Source organism: Diorhabda carinulata, chromosome X, assembly GCF_026250575.1.
Source record: "Diorhabda carinulata isolate Delta chromosome X, icDioCari1.1, whole genome shotgun sequence".
NCBI lineage: Eukaryota > Metazoa > Arthropoda > Insecta > Coleoptera > Chrysomelidae > Diorhabda > Diorhabda carinulata.
In genome coordinates, this window is record NC_079472.1 from 11,099,923 (window position 1) to 11,119,913 (window position 19,991).

Genomic DNA, 19,991 nt, shown 5'->3' on the forward strand with positions numbered 1-19,991 from the left:
TAATATTTTAATAATCTATGTTTACGTAATCATATTTCATATAAATAGTTTACTTGTTTCACTCAATATAAAAAAGTACTTTTATTCTTTATTAAAATTTATAAGTTTATAATTATGCAAATAAACACTATTTACATATAAAATAATAGATTTTCTTAATTTTTTACAGGTAGTAATTAATATTTATTTAATTAAGAAAATTTTGTTTATATTAATATTGTTCTGCCATCTAAGTAATTTTATACCAACTAATTTCGTGATCAATAGATGACTTGACAAAATCGCCATTTTTCTTCAACTACAATAACAACTTTCATACAAGAGATGACGCTGTAGTTTTTCCAAAACTTTTTTCTATTTAATTATAGAAATCAATATCAATATTCTTTCTGACATTGATAATTAATATTTATTTTATTATAAATACCTTATTACAAAAATCTTCTTTCACCTTAATAAAATATGACGTATAACATGAAGTAGGGAATGAAAGGTTGGTGTAAGAACTAAATGTCAGTGTCATATCACAGTTCATTGGAAGTGTCACTATTCGTTGTGTTGATTTGTTGTTCATTGTATATCGTTTTATAAATATTATTATTTTTATATATAGTGATGAGTTATATAATTAATCTATCGTGCTTAACGAAATTTACATGTTTCAAATTAGTGTAACTAAAAAAATGGACTATCCTTGAAATTCTTAATTTCAGTAGTAATGACTGATTTACTACTACCTCGCGGAGATACATTCCCTCGTTCCTTTCTGGACACGTATCGTGCCACAAAAAATGATCAAATTTATAACGAATTAACTTCTAGTAAAAGCGATGAATTAGTTCTACAAAATTCCATGAGTATTCCCGTATCCGAAGAAATTCATCACGGCCGATCTGAAAATCTTCTAGATGCTGGTTCAGGTTCAACACAATCAACAGAATATTTAGATAAAAAGGAATTAGTTCCTCTACAGAAAGCTCATAAAAGGATTCCTGTATATGATCGAGTCGATCCCGAAGACAGCATCAGAGATATTGTTACTGAAAATGATTTTTATAGGTTAGTATTTATTTAACGTTAATGAATTAATTTATATATATATATATGTACATAGGAACATAGATTAGGATTATGATTCCGCATTTTCGTAACAAAAATGAGAAATTAATAAAAGTTATAGGGTCATTTTTATACTTTACTATTAATACCAATAAAAAAAGGCATAAAGTAGAACAGGCGCGGCTTATCCGGAAATTTCAAATTTCCTGTTGGTCTTATTTTGTGTATATCAATTTCAATAGGCTCAATGAAATTATACTTTACATGAGATATATTTATGGTAGGATTATAAATGAAGTAAACATGTTTGCTAAAATTTCGAAATTGTTTATTTTTGACATTATACGACCTTAAAAATATATATATATATATATATATATATATATATATATATATATAATTACATCAATTATAAAATAAAGTGGATTAGAAGAGAATTTTTTTTTGTGAAAAATATTCTATTAATTTATACACAATTTTTCAGTTTGCTACTATTTTTTTCTGTTTTTATTTCTATAACTTACATATATCAGTATTTTCAATGTAGCATTGACCTTGAGAAACGAATTTAAAACGCACGTAGCTAAATCAGGTGAAAACTGTGGATATATGCTCCCCCTTTCGTTATTTTTAATTTATTTCAAGAGAAAAAAGTTTCAAAGAGTTATTTCTAATGATTGAGGTTTGTTAATTTTATTTTTAACCTCAAATGACCCATTTTTCACTCTTGTAGAAACTGTCTTTTTTGCAGTTTTTTTTTTCAATTCTAGATTCGTTTTATTCAAAAAACATTATGACAAATATTTACATTTGTCACAGAAATACGAAGAGGCTAGAAATATCGCTTATTATTTGGAGGAAAAGTATCACGAGGTCAAGGTAAGTTTTGAAATCGAATTTTTTCAATTAGGTGACATTTTGGCTTATGTACAAGCACATTTTACTGCTGAAATTCATCTTGAGCTTTTTAATTTGATTATGAAAATATGCGCTTATGAAATTTGTTTTTTTAACAGACGGAAAGAGACGATTTGATCAAACAAAGAGATCAGTTAACGAAAAGACTTGAATCTAACGAATCTCTGTTGAGAGAAAAAGAAGACGAAGTATTTTTGCAGTTTGAAAGGGTTGTTTATTTGGAAGAACAGTGTGATAAGGTGGGTCATGGCATATTTCTTTATATAATAATTTTTTATTTATGATTTTTGGTACCTATACTCTTAACACCTTGTATAAATCTATTATTTTTATATTTAGATCGCTGCTGATTTTTTTAATTATAAATATATGTTGTGAGAATGTTCTGTCCAAATTTAAGAGCAGTACACTCACTAATATTGTGTGTTTTTTTGGAAAATTTCGCAGGAAAAATAAATTTTTGCCATATAAACATATCGTTCTCTTCAATTTAATTCTCTTTACTTCTTTTGCTGTCCAAAATAAATATTTGACTGTCATTTTTATCGTTTATTTCCAGTATCTGTACTTTAACGCCCTGTATCTTATTTTTTTGAAACGAACAGCTGTTCAGTTTTACTTGTAGATACATTCCTTGGTAGTGTTGTGTCAAAATTAGAGGCCATTAATATTGTTTTTACAATGTTTTATATGAATCTGTTTTTTTTGGAAAAGTTTCTTGGAAAAAACATATTTTTTGAAAAAAAATCCTCTATTTATTTTATTACAATATAAATTTTTTATCAATCAAACATTATAAAATACTTTTATATCTTGAATCAATGAATTTCTTTAAATATGGAAAAAAATGTACATACTTATACTAATTAATTTGTGGGACATCCCGTATCAAGCATCTAATGATCATATGTCACTAATTAATGTAGTTTAACGACTTTCACAATAGGAAATTTCTTGAACTAGCAACTGGGTATTTTGTGAAATTTTATGACAAAATAAACGTCAATGAAATAAAAAATTGATAACTTGAAGGCCAAATTTTTAATACGTTTCTATTTTATCATAAATTTAAGCAATAATTTTGTTTATCTTTACGATAATCACCCAAACATAACCTCACTAAATGACTAGATATTTAAACCATTTAAGATTTTTGAAATTATAGCTTTTTAAATTTCATATTGTCATGATATTAATTGAAATTGAATAATTTATCAACTTAATTATACGGTAGAAAATTTATTTTTCGTTATAAACGCGACCATGGACCCTTCCTTATAAATTAAAATCCAATATTACCATCAAAGGCGTTGTTATATTTAATTATACTACTTCTAAATTCGTAATTAGGTTATTTAAAAATAATCAAGATTTTATAATTTTTTCAAGGTTAACACGTCGAATTCTATTTTCTACCATGATTCTAATAAAAAGACCTGATTTGAATAAATTCTCTGTGTTTATCGCGTCACCATTAAACACTGTAAATAAAAGGTGAATCAACATCACAACATGATGTCATATTTATAATATTAGCAGATCATCCATTCCATATTATTATTATTATTATTAGTTATTAATAATTTTTTTTCCAATCGATCCGCTTCTTTTGCGAAATAAAATTTGAGAAACCGAATTTCAAATTTAGCGCGCTTAATAAATCATATATCAACAAGATTGGCCATTTTGTTTTTGTTATTTTGACTTTTGACAGATGTAAATAATTAATCAAATATTGTATATTCCATAGATCTGCCACTCTGTATAAAAATTTGACGACAAAGTTCGATCTTAGCGACATCTCTCGAACTGGCTCCGTACCAAGAAAAAAGATTTCTATAATCAAAGATTTGATCTATGGTTCATACCCATGCTAGTTTCGCGGGAAATTTGAAAATAACTCTAGCTCGAAGATAGTTGTCGCATCAAATTGTGAATGAAACAAAAGTATTATGCAAAAGACTTTCATTTTGCTAACATTTCAAATTCAAATATTGTTGTTTTCAAGAAAATATAAATATCTGAAATTAAAATGCTGTTTATATGAAGTATTTTGTAAAATATTTTGGTTTCATTTACAATTTATGTGACAACCAGGTTTGACCATCTAAATTTCACAATTAAATGGTTTATATAAGATATAGGTAGATGGAATATTGAAAAACGGGATGATTATTATAATTTTTATTTTGTTTTTGACATTTTATAACTATATCCACAAACAAAAAAATTTCCTTCACACTTTAGCAGGTTTAAGACTGTCAGCAGTGAGATGTTGGCGTGTTTAAAAAATGTTTCTGTTTGTACATGGTACATACAATGGTATATAAAAAACTGATTTTATAACCATGGTTAATTAATGATTACCGTTGTCTTTCTTGCAGCTTTCCCTATATTTAACTTATGCCATATTCATCACAACATCATAGTCTTTATATTGTTGATCTTTGTCCTTCAAAATTTTATTAATTATACCTATCTAATGCAAGATGCATATGTTCAAAATTTTATTAATTATACCTATCTAATGCAAGATGCATATGTTAAAACTAATGTTTACAAACACATTTACATAATCCTTATGATCTGAACAAAATATTGAGGAAATGTCTGTCAAATCCTCTAAACGAAATAGTTGTTTCTTTATGCCTAACGAATTGATTAACTGGGGCAATATTTCGAAAATTTTATCAGAAAAACTTTTTAAAATATCACAGAATTTTGCTGAAGGTGCACATAAAACAGTAATGAATTTACTTTGCACAAGTGGCATTTGAGAGTTTTAAATAATTTCTTCGCTACTGAACCTGCCACATAAAAAGTGATAAGATCTAATCCTGTATATTTTGAGCTTCTATTGAATGGTTTATAAATAGGGACATTGACTATTGGAGGGAATAGCAATTCTTTTCCTCTGCATAACTTTTCACTATGCTTCATAAGAGGTTTATTGTCACAGTAAATATAAGTACTTACCAGGTACATGTAGAGTTGGCAGTGAAAGTTTTCTTAACCTGCCATTGGGGTTTCTACAAATTGGTTCAAATATTCTATGTGATGATAATACTGTATCTGCAAGCATTAACTTGGGGTTATTCATTCTATGCAACCAAATTCTGCAAACGTCTTCATTCGTAGGAATGGAATGTCTATAAAAAAGTAAAATAACGATAAAATCATTTTAGATATGAACTTGATTTCAATTTAATTATTTTTATGGTGATAAATAGTAAATATTACTCTCACCTTTTCGCTTACTTATTCGTGCATCCTGGTTAGGCCTTTACTCGTTTACTCATATTGAGTAAGTAAACACGACAACACAATTCGCAACAAATAATTACTTAAATGTACAAAAATGCAAATAGCTAATAAACAAACAATATCAAACACCTTTGCAAGATGGACGTTGTTGTTCATTCAATAATCTTAGGTTGTTTCTCGATACATGATTGCAACTTAGTTTCAGAATCCAGATTGACAAGCATTCAAAAATAAAACACCAAAAAGGAAGCTTTTAGATGTGAGCCAGTAACAGAGATGGCGTTGAAAATCGTCCTGTACTTCTCCTATTCCATTGCACAGGCCGTGTAATTAATAACAACTACCACAATTGTTTATATTTACCATGATTGTTTTTTAAATGATTAAAAAGCATTTTACTATTTGGAGTAACGTTATCGTTTTTTTTTTTAATATAAATTTATTCGATTTAAAAATGTCTTAATCATTATTGTTAGATTCGAGCGGAAAAAGAAAAATGCGAAGAACAAAAAGAAATCATCGAAAAGGAGAGGGATAAAGCTCTGAAAATAGTAAGTCACTTTAAACCATTTCTTTTTTTGTATATTTTCATTAATTATTCCTCTAGCTTCAAGAACAAGCGAAAGAATCCGAATACAATAGGAGGAAATTGGAAAGAGCTCGACAAGAAGTAGTAACTCATATGACTAGGATTAAAAACGAAAAAGATTCGTTGGAAAGAGAGGTTAGTGTAATAATTTTTAGATTTCTCTGTTGTATGCTGTTTTAATAATATTTTTAATTTATTCACAAGCCAAATTTCCTTTTTGATTTATATTTACTTTCGATTCCTTGCAGTTTTCTTTTCTCCTTTTTTTTTAAACAAATAAAATTAACATTTGGTAACATATGTTGATGAATATTAATGAATGTGACATCATTTAAATGTATAACTCGATTTTATATTTGTTTTCACGACTTCCAAAATTAATATATCAAAGTTCGTTGTCCCTTGGTTTTTTCTTTTCTTTTTTAATGAAAAGAGATTTCGTCATTTATATCGATAAAATCCGTATGAAAATCGCATTTTTTTTGCTTTAATTATACAGAACGATCAATTGAAGGAAGCGTTAGAAGCGGAACGCAAAGGCGTGGGAAAATTTTTAATTCAAGGCAGGCATTCGAACGATGATTTATGTTGCATGGAAAAACAGGTATGTTGATGTTATTTTAATTTCGTACATACACGAACTGTGAATAATTGAATTGCTACATTATTATTATGACCAGAATAATAATTTTGTACACATCATTGTGGGGACTTGTTTAATGTTACATATTTTTGTTGATAATGTCGTTTTAACTTTGCTTAAGTTTACTAAATGACTTGAATTTATCTTTAATTCGCTTTCTTCTACTTTTCTTTTATTTTATTTCAGTTAATATTTAATTCTTGGCCCATTTTAAAGCTAATGCATCATTCTACTTCTTTTTCTAAGGATCCTTTTGGTTTCAGGCACATTTTTGGATTGATTTGGTTGATATATCATTTTATATCTTTTGCTAAGATTTATTTTGCGTTTTGGCATATTTTTCGACCATCTTGAGGTTTATCAATCATTCTATTTCTTTTTCCTAGGTTTCTAGTACATTTTTGAATGATTTTAAGGTTTATGTCTCATTCCACTTCTCCTTTCGAGGTTTCTAACACATTTTCGGACCATTTTGAGGTTTATCAATCATTTTATTTCTTTTTCCTAGGTTTCTAGTACATTTTTGAATGATTTTAAGGTTTATGTCTCATTCCACTTCTCCTTTCGAGGTTTCTAACACATTTTCGGACCATTTTGAGGTTTATCAATCATTTTATTTCTTTTTCCTAGGTTTCTAGTACATTTTTGAATGATTTTAAGGTTTATGTCTCATTCCACTTCTCCTTTCGAGGTTTCTAACACATTTTCGGACCATTTTGAGGTTTATCAATCATTTTATTTCTTTTTCCTAGGTTTCTAGTACATTTTCGGACCATTTTGAGGTTTATCAATCATTTTATTTCTTTTTCCTACGTTTCTAGTACATTTTTGAATAATTTTAAGGTTTATGTCTCATTCCACTTCTCCTTTCGAGGCTTCTAACACATTTTGAGGTTTATCAATCATTCTATTTCTTTTTCCTAGGTTTCTAGTACATTTTTGAATGATTTTAAGGTTTATGTCTCATTCCACTTCTCCTTTCGAGGCTTCTAACACATTTTGAGGTTTATCAATCATTTTATTTCTTTTTCCTAGGTTTCTAGTACATTTTTGAATAATTTTAAGGTTTATGTCTCATTCCACTTCTCCTTTCGAGGCTTCTAACACATTTTCGGACCATTTTGAGGTTTATCAATCATTTTATTTCTTTTTCCTAGGTTTCTAGTACAATTTCGGACCATTTTGAGGTTTATCAATCATTTTATTTCTTTTTCCTAGGTTTCTAGTACATTTTTGAATAATTTTAAGGTTTATGTCTCATTCCACTTCTCCTTTCGAGGCTTCTAACACATTTTGAGGTTTATCAATAATTCTATTTCTTTTTCCTAGGTTTCTAGTACATTTTTGAATGATTTTAAGGTTTATGTCTCATTCCACTTCTCCTTTCGAGGCTTCTAACACATTTTGAGGTTTATCAATCATTCTATTTCTTTTTCCTAGGTTTCTAGTACATTTTTGAATAATTTTAAGGTTTATGTCTCATTCCACTTCTCCTTTCGAGGCTTCTAACACATTTTCGGACCATTTTGAGGTTTATCAATCATTTTATTTCTTTTTCCTAGGTTTCTAGTACATTTTCGGACCATTTTGAGGTTTATCAATCATTTTATTTCTTTTTCCTACGTTTCTAGTACATTTTTGAATAATTTTAAGGTTTATGTCTCATTCCACTTCTCCTTTCGAGGCTTCTAACACATTTTGAGGTTTATCAATCATTCTATTTCTTTTTCCTAGGTTTCTAGTACATTTTTGAATGATTTTAAGGTTTATGTCTCATTCCACTTCTCCTTTCGAGGCTTCTAACACATTTTGAGGTTTATCAATCATTTTATTTTTTTTTCCTAGGTTTCTAGTACATTTTTGAATAATTTTAAGGTTTATGTCTCATTCCACTTCTCCTTTCGAGGCTTCTAACACATTTTCGGACCATTTTGAGGTTTATCAATCATTTTATTTCTTTTTCCTAGGTTTCTAGTACAATTTCGGACCATTTTGAGGTTTATCAATCATTTTATTTCTTTTTCCTACGTTTCTAGTACATTTTTGAATAATTTTAAGGTTTATGTCTCATTCCACTTCTCCTTTCGAGGCTTCTAACACATTTTGAGGTTTATCAATCATTCTATTTCTTTTTCCTAGGTTTCTAGTACATTTTTGAATGATTTTAAGGTTTATGTCTCATTCCACTTCTCCTTTCGAGGCTTCTAACACATTTTCGGACCATTTTGAGGTTTATCAATCATTTTATTTCTTTTTCCTAGGTTTCTAGTACATTTTCGGACCATTTTGAGGTTTATCAATCATTTTATTTCTTTTTCCTACGTTTCTAGTACATTTTTGAATAATTTTAAGGTTTATGTCTCATTCCACTTCTCCTTTCGAGGCTTCTAACACATTTTGAGGTTTATCAATCATTCTATTTCTTTTTCCTAGGTTTCTAGTACATTTTTGAATGATTTTAAGGTTTATGTCTCATTCCACTTCTCCTTTCGAGGCTTCTAACACATTTTCGGACCATTTTGAGGTTTATCAATCATTTTATTTCTTTTTCCTAGGTTTCTAGTACATTTTCGGACCATTTTGAGGTTTATCAATCATTTTATTTCTTTTTCCTACGTTTCTAGTACATTTTTGAATAATTTTAAGGTTTATGTCTCATTCCACTTCTCCTTTCGAGGCTTCTAACACATTTTGAGGTTTATCAATCATTCTATTTCTTTTTCCTAGGTTTCTAGTACATTTTTGAATAATTTTAAGGTTTATGTCTCATTCCACTTCTCCTTTCGAGGCTTCTAACACATTTTCGGACCATTTTGAGGTTTATCAATCATTTTATTTCTTTTTCCTAGGTTTCTAGTACATTTTCGGACCATTTTGAGGTTTATCAATCATTTTATTTCTTTTTCCTACGTTTCTAGTACATTTTTGAATAATTTTAAGGTTTATGTCTCATTCCACTTCTCCTTTCGAGGCTTCTAACACATTTTGAGGTTTATCAATCATTCTATTTCTTTTTCCTAGGTTTCTAGTACATTTTTGAATGATTTTAAGGTTTATGTCTCATTCCACTTCTCCTTTCGAGGCTTCTAACACATTTTGAGGTTTATCAATCATTTTATTTCTTTTTCCTAGGTTTCTAGTACATTTTTGAATAATTTTAAGGTTTATGTCTCATTCCACTTCTCCTTTCGAGGCTTCTAACACATTTTCGGACCATTTTGAGGTTTATCAATCATTTTATTTCTTTTTCCTAGGTTTCTAGTACAATTTCGGACCATTTTGAGGTTTATCAATCATTTTATTTCTTTTTCCTAGGTTTCTAGTACATTTTCGGACCATTTTGAGGTTTATCAATCATTTTATTTCTTTTTCCTACGTTTCTAGTACATTTTTGAATAATTTTAAGGTTTATGTCTCATTCCACTTCTCCTTTCGAGGCTTCTAACACATTTTGAGGTTTATCAATCATTCTATTTCTTTTTCCTAGGTTTCTAGTACATTTTTGAATGATTTTAAGGTTTATGTCTCATTCCACTTCTCCTTTCGAGGCTTCTAACACATTTTGAGGTTTATCAATCATTTTATTTCTTTTTCCTAGGTTTCTAGTACATTTTTGAATAATTTTAAGGTTTATGTCTCATTCCACTTCTCCTTTCGAGGCTTCTAACACATTTTCGGACCATTTTGAGGTTTATCAATCATTTTATTTCTTTTTCCTAGGTTTCTAGTACAATTTCGGACCATTTTGAGGTTTATCAATCATTTTATTTCTTTTTCCTAGGTTTCTAGTACATTTTTGAATAATTTTAAGGTTTATGTCTCATTCCACTTCTCCTTTCGAGGCTTCTAACACATTTTCGGACCATTTTGAGGTTTATCAATCATTTTATTTCTTTTTCCTAGGTTTCTAGTACATTTTCGGACCATTTTGAGGTTTATCAATCATTTTATTTCTTTTTCCTACGTTTTTAGTACATTTTTGAATAATTTTAAGGTTTATGTCTCATTCCACTTCTCCTTTCGAGGCTTCTAACACATTTTGAGGTTTATCAATCATTCTATTTCTTTTTCCTAGGTTTCTAGTACATTTTTGAATGATTTTAAGGTTTATGTCTCATTCCACTTCTCCTTTCGAGGCTTCTAACACATTTTGAGGTTTATCAATCATTTTATTTCTTTTTCCTAGGTTTCTAGTACATTTTTGAATAATTTTAAGGTTTATGTCTCATTCCACTTCTCCTTTCGAGGCTTCTAACACATTTTCGGACCATTTTGAGGTTTATCAATCATTTTATTTCTTTTTCCTAGGTTTCTAGTACAATTTTGGACCATTTTGAGGTTTATCAATCATTTTATTTCTTTTTCCTACGTTTCTAGTACATTTTTGAATAATTTTAAGGTTTATGTCTCATTCCACTTCTCCTTTCGAGGCTTCTAACACATTTTGAGGTTTATCAATCATTCTATTTCTTTTTCCTAGGTTTCTAGTACATTTTTGAATGATTTTAAGGTTTATGTCTCATTCCACTTCTCCTTTCGAGGCTTCTAACACATTTTGAGGTTTATCAATCATTCTATTTCTTTTTCCTAGGTTTCTAGTACATTTTTGAATAATTTTAAGGTTTATGTCTCATTCCACTTCTCCTTTCGAGGCTTCTAACACATTTTGAGGTTTATCAATCATTCTATTTCTTTTTCCTAGGTTTCTAGTACATTTTTGAATGATTTTAAGGTTTATGTTTCATTCCACTTCTCCTTTCGAGGCTTCTAACACATTTTGAGGTTTATCAATCATTCTATTTCTTTTTCCTAGGTTTCTAGTACATTTTTGAATGATTTTAAGGTTTATGTCTCATTTCACTTCTCCTTTCGAGGCTTCTAACACATTTTTGAACCATTTTGAGGTTTTTGTGTCATTCTACTTCTTTTTTTGAGGTATTTTTTAGTGTTGAGCAAATTTTTTGAATCAACTTGGGGTTGATATATAATATTATTTTTTTTTCTGTGATTTATTTTGCTCATTGCTACATTTTTGGACCATCTTGAGATTTATCAATCATTCTACTTTTTTTACGAGGTTTCATTAGGTTTCTGGCACATTTTTGGATCATCTTAAGGTTCATATTTCATTTTGTTTCTTTTCCTGTGATTTTTTTTGCTTTATAGCACTGTTTGGACCATTTTGAGACTGATGTCTTTTCTACTTATTTTCTGGTGATTTCTTCTTTCCAGCACTTTTTTCGTACATTCTTCAGGCTATTATATCGTTTTCCTTTTTTATGGAGGTTTTTTTTAGGTATTCAGTACTTTTTTGCCCAATCTTGAGGCTCATATATCGTTTTCTTTCTTTTTTTTTTGATGTTTCTTTAGATTTTAACCCATTCCAGGTCCATTTTGAGTTTTATGTATAATTCTACTTCTTTTCTGGTGATTTCCTTTTCTTTCCAGCACCCTTTTGACCATACTTCAAGCTCATAAAGGGTTTGCTTTCTTTTTTAAAGTTTCTTTAGGTTTTTTGCACTTTTTTGCCTCATCTTGAGGCTTATACATTTTTTCTTATGAGGTTTCTATATGTTTCCAACACTTTCGGCCCATTTTAATTTTTATATGTCATTCTACTTCTTCTTTTGATTTTTTTTTTATAGAAAGTTTTAGGTCCATTTTAAGGTCTATCTATCGTTCTATTTCCTTTACTGTGGTTTATTTTGCTTTTTGGTATATTTAAAACTCTTCTTGATGCTAAAGTCTCATTCTACTTCTTTTTCTGACGTTTCTTGTGCTCTCTAGCACATCTTGTGACCAGTTTTTTAATTATTATGTCAAAAATATATAAGAAAAACCTTCAAAATGGATGAAATATATCATAAAAGGGGAGCACATAGAAGAATTTGGTTTGTAACATCGAATAATTTTCAAGTTTTCGAAAAATTTGCTAAATATTTTAAATTTTTTACCAAACCATTAAGTGAGTTGATAGGACATTCACTATAAAGCAACAATTTGCCCCCCAGAGTCTTTTTATTGTCCCCCTTTGGTGGAAATTAATATTTTTGAAACTACTTGGGTCCTGGTACCAAAAATATTTATAAAATTGATTCAAATCTATTCAAAAGTGTTTAGAATATAAATTTTTTCAAGTTTAAGGTCAAAAATATTAAAAAACAACCTTATTAGTAAAAAAGGGAGTGGCTACTTAATATTTTTCTTATCCTATAGCAGTTTGTGAAGAAAACTAATCAAATAATTGCACATTTTCAAATAATTTCTTTTTTTTTTTAATTATAAAACAGTTACCTACTTGCCTAGATCGGTTCGTTTTCCAATTAATCTATTTTGGTAATGAAAATGTAATAAATAACACTCGGTATATATATAAATATATATATTTTTCCATTCCTATTCGGAATTTTAATTGTCTCGAAAGTCGAAAAAACGCGCAATTAAAAACCGAATCAGGTGTGTAATAACCTGAATAGTTCACCGTTTAATATGTAACTCTCTATATTACGAGGTCGGGTCGAATTGTTTACCGATACGTTAAGAAAAAATTATTTATCTTAGGTTGAGGATTTTAAATTGATGGAACATTCGAACGGCGCTTTGGCGTCGCAATTCCAAAAGGCCGTACAACATTTGGCGACTTGTCGTTTGAAAAAGTGTTCGGTTTGTGCTTACACTAAATCGACTTATCGAAAAATGTCGCCGAATCATCGAAAATACGAGTAAGTTTGATTATTTTGTATTTCAATCGATTTCAGCATTTTTTTCTTAGTGAAAAATAATATTGTAAATTAAATTTCTCTTATTTATCTCAAAGGTACCCCCCAAAATGTTAATTTTCTTTTCAATCACAGGTTTTATTCGAATTTTAACGAAAATTTTGTGCTTTCCACTATTTTTTCGCCAAAATATTTTCATCAAGTTACCCCCTAAATGTATAATTTTGTAAGAGGCAGTTACCCCTGAAAACTTATAAATGTTATCTGTTTTTTTCCTAAATAACTAAAGAATGTTTTTATTGAAAAAATCCCGTTACCCCCAGAAAATTTTTAAAAATGAGCCCATTTCCCCTCAGTTAACCCAAAAAATTGTAGCAGAAAATTAAAATCTTTGAAAAGGGTTACCTCCCAAAACTTGTACTTTTGAATATGTTTACCCCACAAACTTTTTATAAAATGTGTATAATCCCTAATTAATTTAAAAAAAATTGTTATACATACAAATATTTCCCAAATACATCAACTCCCTGAAATATTCATCAAGTTACCCCTCAAAACATTCCAAAAACTGCTTTAAAAAAGTTATATCCCATAATTTCACCCCAAAAAGTGTAATACATCTAAAATTGTGAAAATACTTTCTCCCTGAAATTTTTTCGAAATCGTGTCTATTTTGTTATCAAGTTACCTCCCAAAACTTGTACTTTTGAAAATTTTTACCTCACAAACTTTTTTCAAAATATGTATATTCACCAATTACCTTAAAAAACTTGTTTTACATAATAAATATTTCCAAAATACATATTTTCAAAATCGTATTGTTTTTTTTATCAAAGTAACTCCTAACACATTCTAAAAATTGTTCCAAAGTCGTTCGTCTATCAAAAGTTTTTGTATTGGAGAAACCTTTTACCCCATAATATGTGTCTAACATCCCCTTTATAACCGCACATATAGTTTTTACCTTGGAAACGCCGTTAAATCCCAAAAATTTATTAAAACGACTACTCCCATAAAAAGTTATCATCTTAAAAACAATGTATATCCCCAAAATTTCCTCAACACATGTCTGTTACCCCCCAAATAACGTTCTAAACAGTTTCCACTTTGAAAAGTCCCTTAAACCTCGCAAGTTTTTAACTTGGAAACATGTTTAACTCCAATACTTTCTCAAAAAAATGTTTGTTACCCCCCCCCCCCTCCCCAATAACTGTTTCCACTTTGAAAAGCCCACTAAACTTTCTCAAAAACATGTCCATTACCCCCCAAATAACCTCAGAACTGTTAAACCTGGAAACACGTTTAACTCAAATACTTTCTCAAAAACATGTCTGTTACCCTCCAACAGCTTAATAAAAAGTGTACCTCCCAAAATTTCTAAAAACCATTCCCATTACCCCCCAATTAACCTCACAAAAAGATATCTCAAAACCTCTCCCCAAACAATCTTCTAATGGAAGTATTAGAAATTCGTTTTATTTCAAAAATTTCTTAAAAAATCCACGTCCCCCCCCCCCCCACCTAATAATCTCCCGAAACGATAAAATTTCGCACGAATAATTATTTTTTTTTATTGTAAGTCGTAAATTATTCGGCTGCCTCCAAACGCCTTTCCTCGAAATGCGCAACATGATCAAACCGCCCCCATCGCCGATCCATTCGGAAGGCGAAAGCCTATCGGAGTGGTTCTGCCACGTGGACGGACCCATCCAAAGCGATTGTTCGTCGTTGACGGTCCCCTTCGCCGAATTGTCCATATCGTATATGGACGACGTTTCGGACACTTCTAGTTACGTACGGGATAAGGACGACGAAACCGCTCGAGGCAATTGCGGCAGCTTTAGAAGTGAGTTGAATGACGTATATCGGAAGGGGACGATTTTTTTTTGTTTTTTATTTGGAATTTTCAGGATTCGGTAGCGACTCTGGGTTTTCTTCCGACATATGCGCCGATTATAAAAGTAACACGACGACGCCTAAAGAAAATAAATTTTGTCATAATTCAACTTTGAACGAATCCGATTGCGCCAAGTTGACTAGGACGAAATGGACGGCGTCGTTTCGAAAATTGATAAGACGCATCAAAAAATAATTTTCGAATTTGTTTTTTTTTTTGGTTTAATTAATTATTTATCGAAATGGTGAAATGTAGTTTTGATTATTTTGTTTGTAGATTCGTTAAGGTACAAAACAGTATTTTTTAGAACGACTCGTACTATTTGGAAAGTGTCCCTCCCCTTCCCAAAAAAAATATGAAATTGTATCAATTTCAAACTGTCATTGCGTCTTATAAATTCTTTGGTTTCATTTTATATATGTCATTCATCGTATGATTAATTTTCGTTTTTGTTTGTTATATTTTTTTTATTTTTGGAGATAAAATTTAAATAGAAATGTTTCGGGTGATTTTTTCGTGACGATTTTATTATTTTCGTTTTAATTTTTGAAAAAAATTAGTGGAGTGTATCGATTTTTTTATCCCCGTATACTATTTTTTTCTTCGTGTTTTTATTATTTTTTTCATCCCTATTTTGGGAATTTGAAAATGTTCAAAGTATTATGTCTAAAAAATTTTTTTAATAAAAAATTGTATTAAATATACAGGGGTGTTGAAAACCTTAAAAAAAATAACTAGATTCATTGAAATTGTTGATAAATTTATTTTTTTCTCTGAAATCAATTAATATTTCGATGTAGTAACGAAAATGTTTTTAAAAAATTTGTTTGAATTGTTTTTGATTTAAATTTTAAATCCAAAAATGATTTTTGTTCAAATTTAGGAAAATCTTCTAATTTTATTGGAAATAAAATAATTTGTTAATAAAAATTGATCTAATTTGATAAATTTTTCAACTTTTCTATCGCACCTCGTATATTTCTTCAGGAAATTTTTCGATTGAAATAATTTTTATTCAAAAATTTCCATATTTCCATAGAAATTGAAAAAAATGATTAAATTCGATCCTAACAGAAAAATTGTGATGAATTATACGAGGAACGATAAAAAAGTTGAATAATCGACTTAATTGGATTAAATTCGTTACTCAATTTTTTTATGGCTCCTCGTATAATTCATTAAATGTTTTTGTTTCGATTGATTTTCATAATTTAATTTATTTCTAATTCCCTCATATGGAAATTTTTAGATATAAAATTGTTTATATCAAAAATTTATTCAAATGAATATACGAGGAGCAACAGAAAAGTTAAAAAACGTATTTTCTCAGATATCGATTGAGTAAAAGCAATTTTTTAAACATTTTTAATGTTCCTCGTATAATTAATTTAATTTTTAGTAGAAAATTTTACTGGTCTAATTTCATGTAAAAAAATAATTCGTTAATAGAAATTGATCTAATTCGATAAATTTTTGAATTTTTTAACGCACCTCGTATATTCGTTTTAAAATTTTTTCGATATAAACAATTTTTATTCAGAAATTTCGATATTTTCGAATTAGAAATGATGAAACTTGATCGAAACAAAAAAATGTAATGAATTATACGAGGAGCGATAAAAAAGTTGAATAATAAATTTTCAAGAATTCAATCAAATCGATTATTCAACCTTTTTATCGTTCCTCGTATAAATCATTACATTTTTTTTTGTTTCGATCGAACTTCAATTTCTTTATTTCTAATTCGAAAATATGAGAATTTTTGAATATATTCAAACGAATATACGAGGTGCGATAAAAAGCTCAAAAATTTATCGAATTAGATCAGTTTCAATTAACGAATTAGTTGTTTTTTCGATAAATTTAGACGAGTAGAAATTTTTTACTGAAAATTGTATATATCGAAAACAAAAAATTGAATTTGTTTATACGAGGAGCATTAAAAATGTTGAATAATCGGCTTGATTTGAAAATTCATTATTCAACTTTTTTTATCGCACTTCGTACATATATAATATGATTTTTGTAATCTTTTACATTAAAAACATCAAACAAAAAATATTTGCTTGAATATACGAGTAGCGATAGAAAAGTTTAAAAACGTATTTTCTCATACAACGATTGAATTAAATCAATTTTTCAACATTTTTAATGCTCCTCGTATAATTAATTTAATTTTTCCCAATCTATACAATTATTTTTGTGAAAAATTACTACTTTGCGAAATAGAAATACAAAAAATCATAAAAGGTTCAAATCAAAAAAAGGTTATATACGAGAAGCGATAAAAAAGTTAAAAATATTAATTCAATTCGATTAATTTCAATATTTTTCTACTTTTTTATCACATCTCGTACATTATTTTTCTTTGAATCATTCTTTTCTTAACAATTCCACATATTTGCATGATTTTTTGTTAGAAATTTCGATGTTTACAAAATAGAATTTAAAAAACTTTATATCAGAGTCTGTTTAATATGGAAAAAAAAATGTTTAGATATGAATTTATAGAAAAATAGTACAATTGATTCATAAAAAAATTAAAATATTTATAAGGATACGTTGAAATTTATTAATTAGGTACAGGGTACTTGAAAACCAAACTAGAACTCAACATTTGATTGACGGATGACAGAACGACGGCAATAACTTGTTAATACAGTCACTTCCTCGAAAATCTTGAAAAAAAAAACGAATATTTCGATGTCTGTTTGACCTTCAGATCATATTCCTATGGAAAACGTGATGATTATCTTTTCAATTATCCCCCGTAGCTTCTCAATTTCCATTTATGATTGCTAAAAACAATAATTTCGACTTCTATGTCCCCCAGATGATATTTTTATAGGAAATTTGAATTTTTTCATACTTTTTCGTTCCAATTTTCCCCTCACCAATTAATTTCTTTTTCAATTGTAACAAAAAAATTTTTTTCGCATTTTTCGATAACGATTCGAGGTCTATATGCCTTTAGATGGCATTTCTTCAGAGCTTTTTTCCTTTAAACTGCCCCTTTATCTCAATAGATGGACTTTTTTACAATTTTCATAAATTGTTCTTTTGGAACTTTAGGTTCCTATTGCCCCCCGTAGTTTTCCTTTTAATTGTTGAGAAACAATTATTTAAGGTCTATATGCCCTTAAGTGGCATTGAATTATAATTCTGTGGAAAATATGTTGATTTTCCAATTATTATAGTAGTTTCTTTTTTAATTCTTATAACATTTTTTTTCAACGAAACCTTCCTGTAATTCGTTCATTTTTTTATTTTAATAGTGGGAAAATTTTTGTTTTGCAAATATTTTGATAGAAAATATTCATTTTGAGGTCTGTTTATTTGTAGGAAAAATATGGTGGTACATTTCGAGAACATTTTCCCATGAGACATAAACTTAAGAGAAAAGCGATTTTTTCTTATTAAAATGCTATGAAATTTGTAGTTGTATGTGAAACATTTCCTCCCCAAAAATAATTCGATTTATAACAAAACAAAAGTATACATTTTTCTACTCCTTAATATCAACCCGATTAACAAATTTGGGGTCTTCGAAACATGGTTACGGCAAATTAGTGATACCAGAGTATTCGGAAAAATAATTAATTATTTCTGTACAATTTTTTTAAAGTTTCCATTAAAAAATAACCGAAAATATCTAGTTTTTACCCCTTAGTCCGTTACTAAAATTTAATATCAACCCGATTAACAAATTTGGGGTTTGCGAAACTTTGTTACAGCAAAGTAATGATACTAGGGGACGTCTAAAAGTAGTTATTAACAAAATAGATTATTTCTTCTACTTTTTGTACAATATAATAAATTTCATAGCATAAAAATGTACGTTTGGTTACGTGACTTGACAATTTTCAATTAAATTTGAAAATTATGTAGGAAGTTGTATAAAAAATGGAAAAGAAACGCGATCAGCTTGTTTGGTGTCTCTCAATTAAACAAAATCTATATTAGAGGATCGTGAAATAAAATTTCCTACTATTCGGTATTCGTTTATAATAAATCATCATTTAATTCATATATTGATCACTCTGTATATTATTTAATAAATTAATGAAAGAAAGATATTAGAGGCAGCTACTAGGTACTTAATTCGTTGAACTATTTAATCTGAAGATGTTTATTAGATATATCGAAACGTTCCTGCAGATTATATTTATGTACAAGGTGCTTATTTTATTATCGGCACTAAATCGGTTGACAATTAGTTTTTATTATTTAATCGCATTGTATCTTAGCCAATATTTGTAAGTTCGAAATTTGTTTACTTCTGAAATTGACACGGTTGGTAGGATAATCTGTAACTACTATGTTCGAAGATTTTTCGGAAATTTAATTCAGAAGTAAACAAATGATTTTTTTTACACGTATACATTTTTTTTTGAAAACTTTTACATTCCAATTTTACAGCAATAGGGTCGAATTTATTTAAAAAATGTTTTTTTTTTGGAAAAATTCGAACTGTCTTTCTTTCCGTGTTGGTATTGAAATGTCGAAATGTGATACCCCGATGATATTTACAAGTTTGTAATGTTTAACTGAAATAAATCACATTAGGAAAAACGGAGTTTCATTCATAAAAAAATAATTTCCCTTCCTTCTTATTCCTAACTGTTGAACGCATATCGTTAGATTCGATTAAAAAGACTGGCGTGTACCAAAAAATTATTATAAATTGAGAAATGAAAATGCATTAAATTTCAACGACATATGATACGATTACCATATTCATATATTTCAAAGCTCAAATTGAAATTGCGTTACTACTAAATGTTGATAACACATGATACAGTTACTATATGTGTGAATTTCTTTTATATTCCGCCCAAAAAATTGAATGCGTATGAAGGAAATACGTTACCAAATTTCAACGGCACAACTTGATACAGTTAC

At 28.6% G+C, this 19,991-nt stretch overlaps 1 protein-coding gene across 1 annotated transcript; it reads left to right on the forward strand.

The window, feature by feature from the left end:
• The first annotated feature begins 521 nt into the window (after positions 1-521).
• LOC130901921 (uncharacterized) lies at positions 522-19,661 on the forward strand. Its single transcript, XM_057813617.1, has 9 exons — positions 522-1,059; positions 1,830-1,938; positions 2,076-2,216; positions 5,718-5,792; positions 5,849-5,965; positions 6,330-6,434; positions 13,035-13,195; positions 14,773-15,038; positions 15,103-19,661. Exons 1-9 carry the CDS (start codon positions 719-721, stop codon positions 15,282-15,284), a joined length of 1,497 nt encoding a protein of 498 aa, XP_057669600.1. The 5' UTR covers positions 522-718; the 3' UTR covers positions 15,285-19,661.
• The last annotated feature ends 330 nt before the right edge of the window (positions 19,662-19,991 follow it).

Bases quoted from the DNA above. Each gene is read 5' to 3' on its own strand.
- LOC130901921 (XM_057813617.1), top strand. From the start codon at position 719: ATGACTGATTTACTACTACCTCGCGGAGATACATTCCCTCGTTCCTTT. The intron at 5,793-5,848 runs GTAAGTCACTTT...TTATTCCTCTAG, and splicing joins GGGATAAAGCTCTGAAAATA to CTTCAAGAACAAGCGAAAGA. The intron at 6,435-13,034 runs GTATGTTGATGT...TATTTATCTTAG, and splicing joins TATGTTGCATGGAAAAACAG to GTTGAGGATTTTAAATTGAT.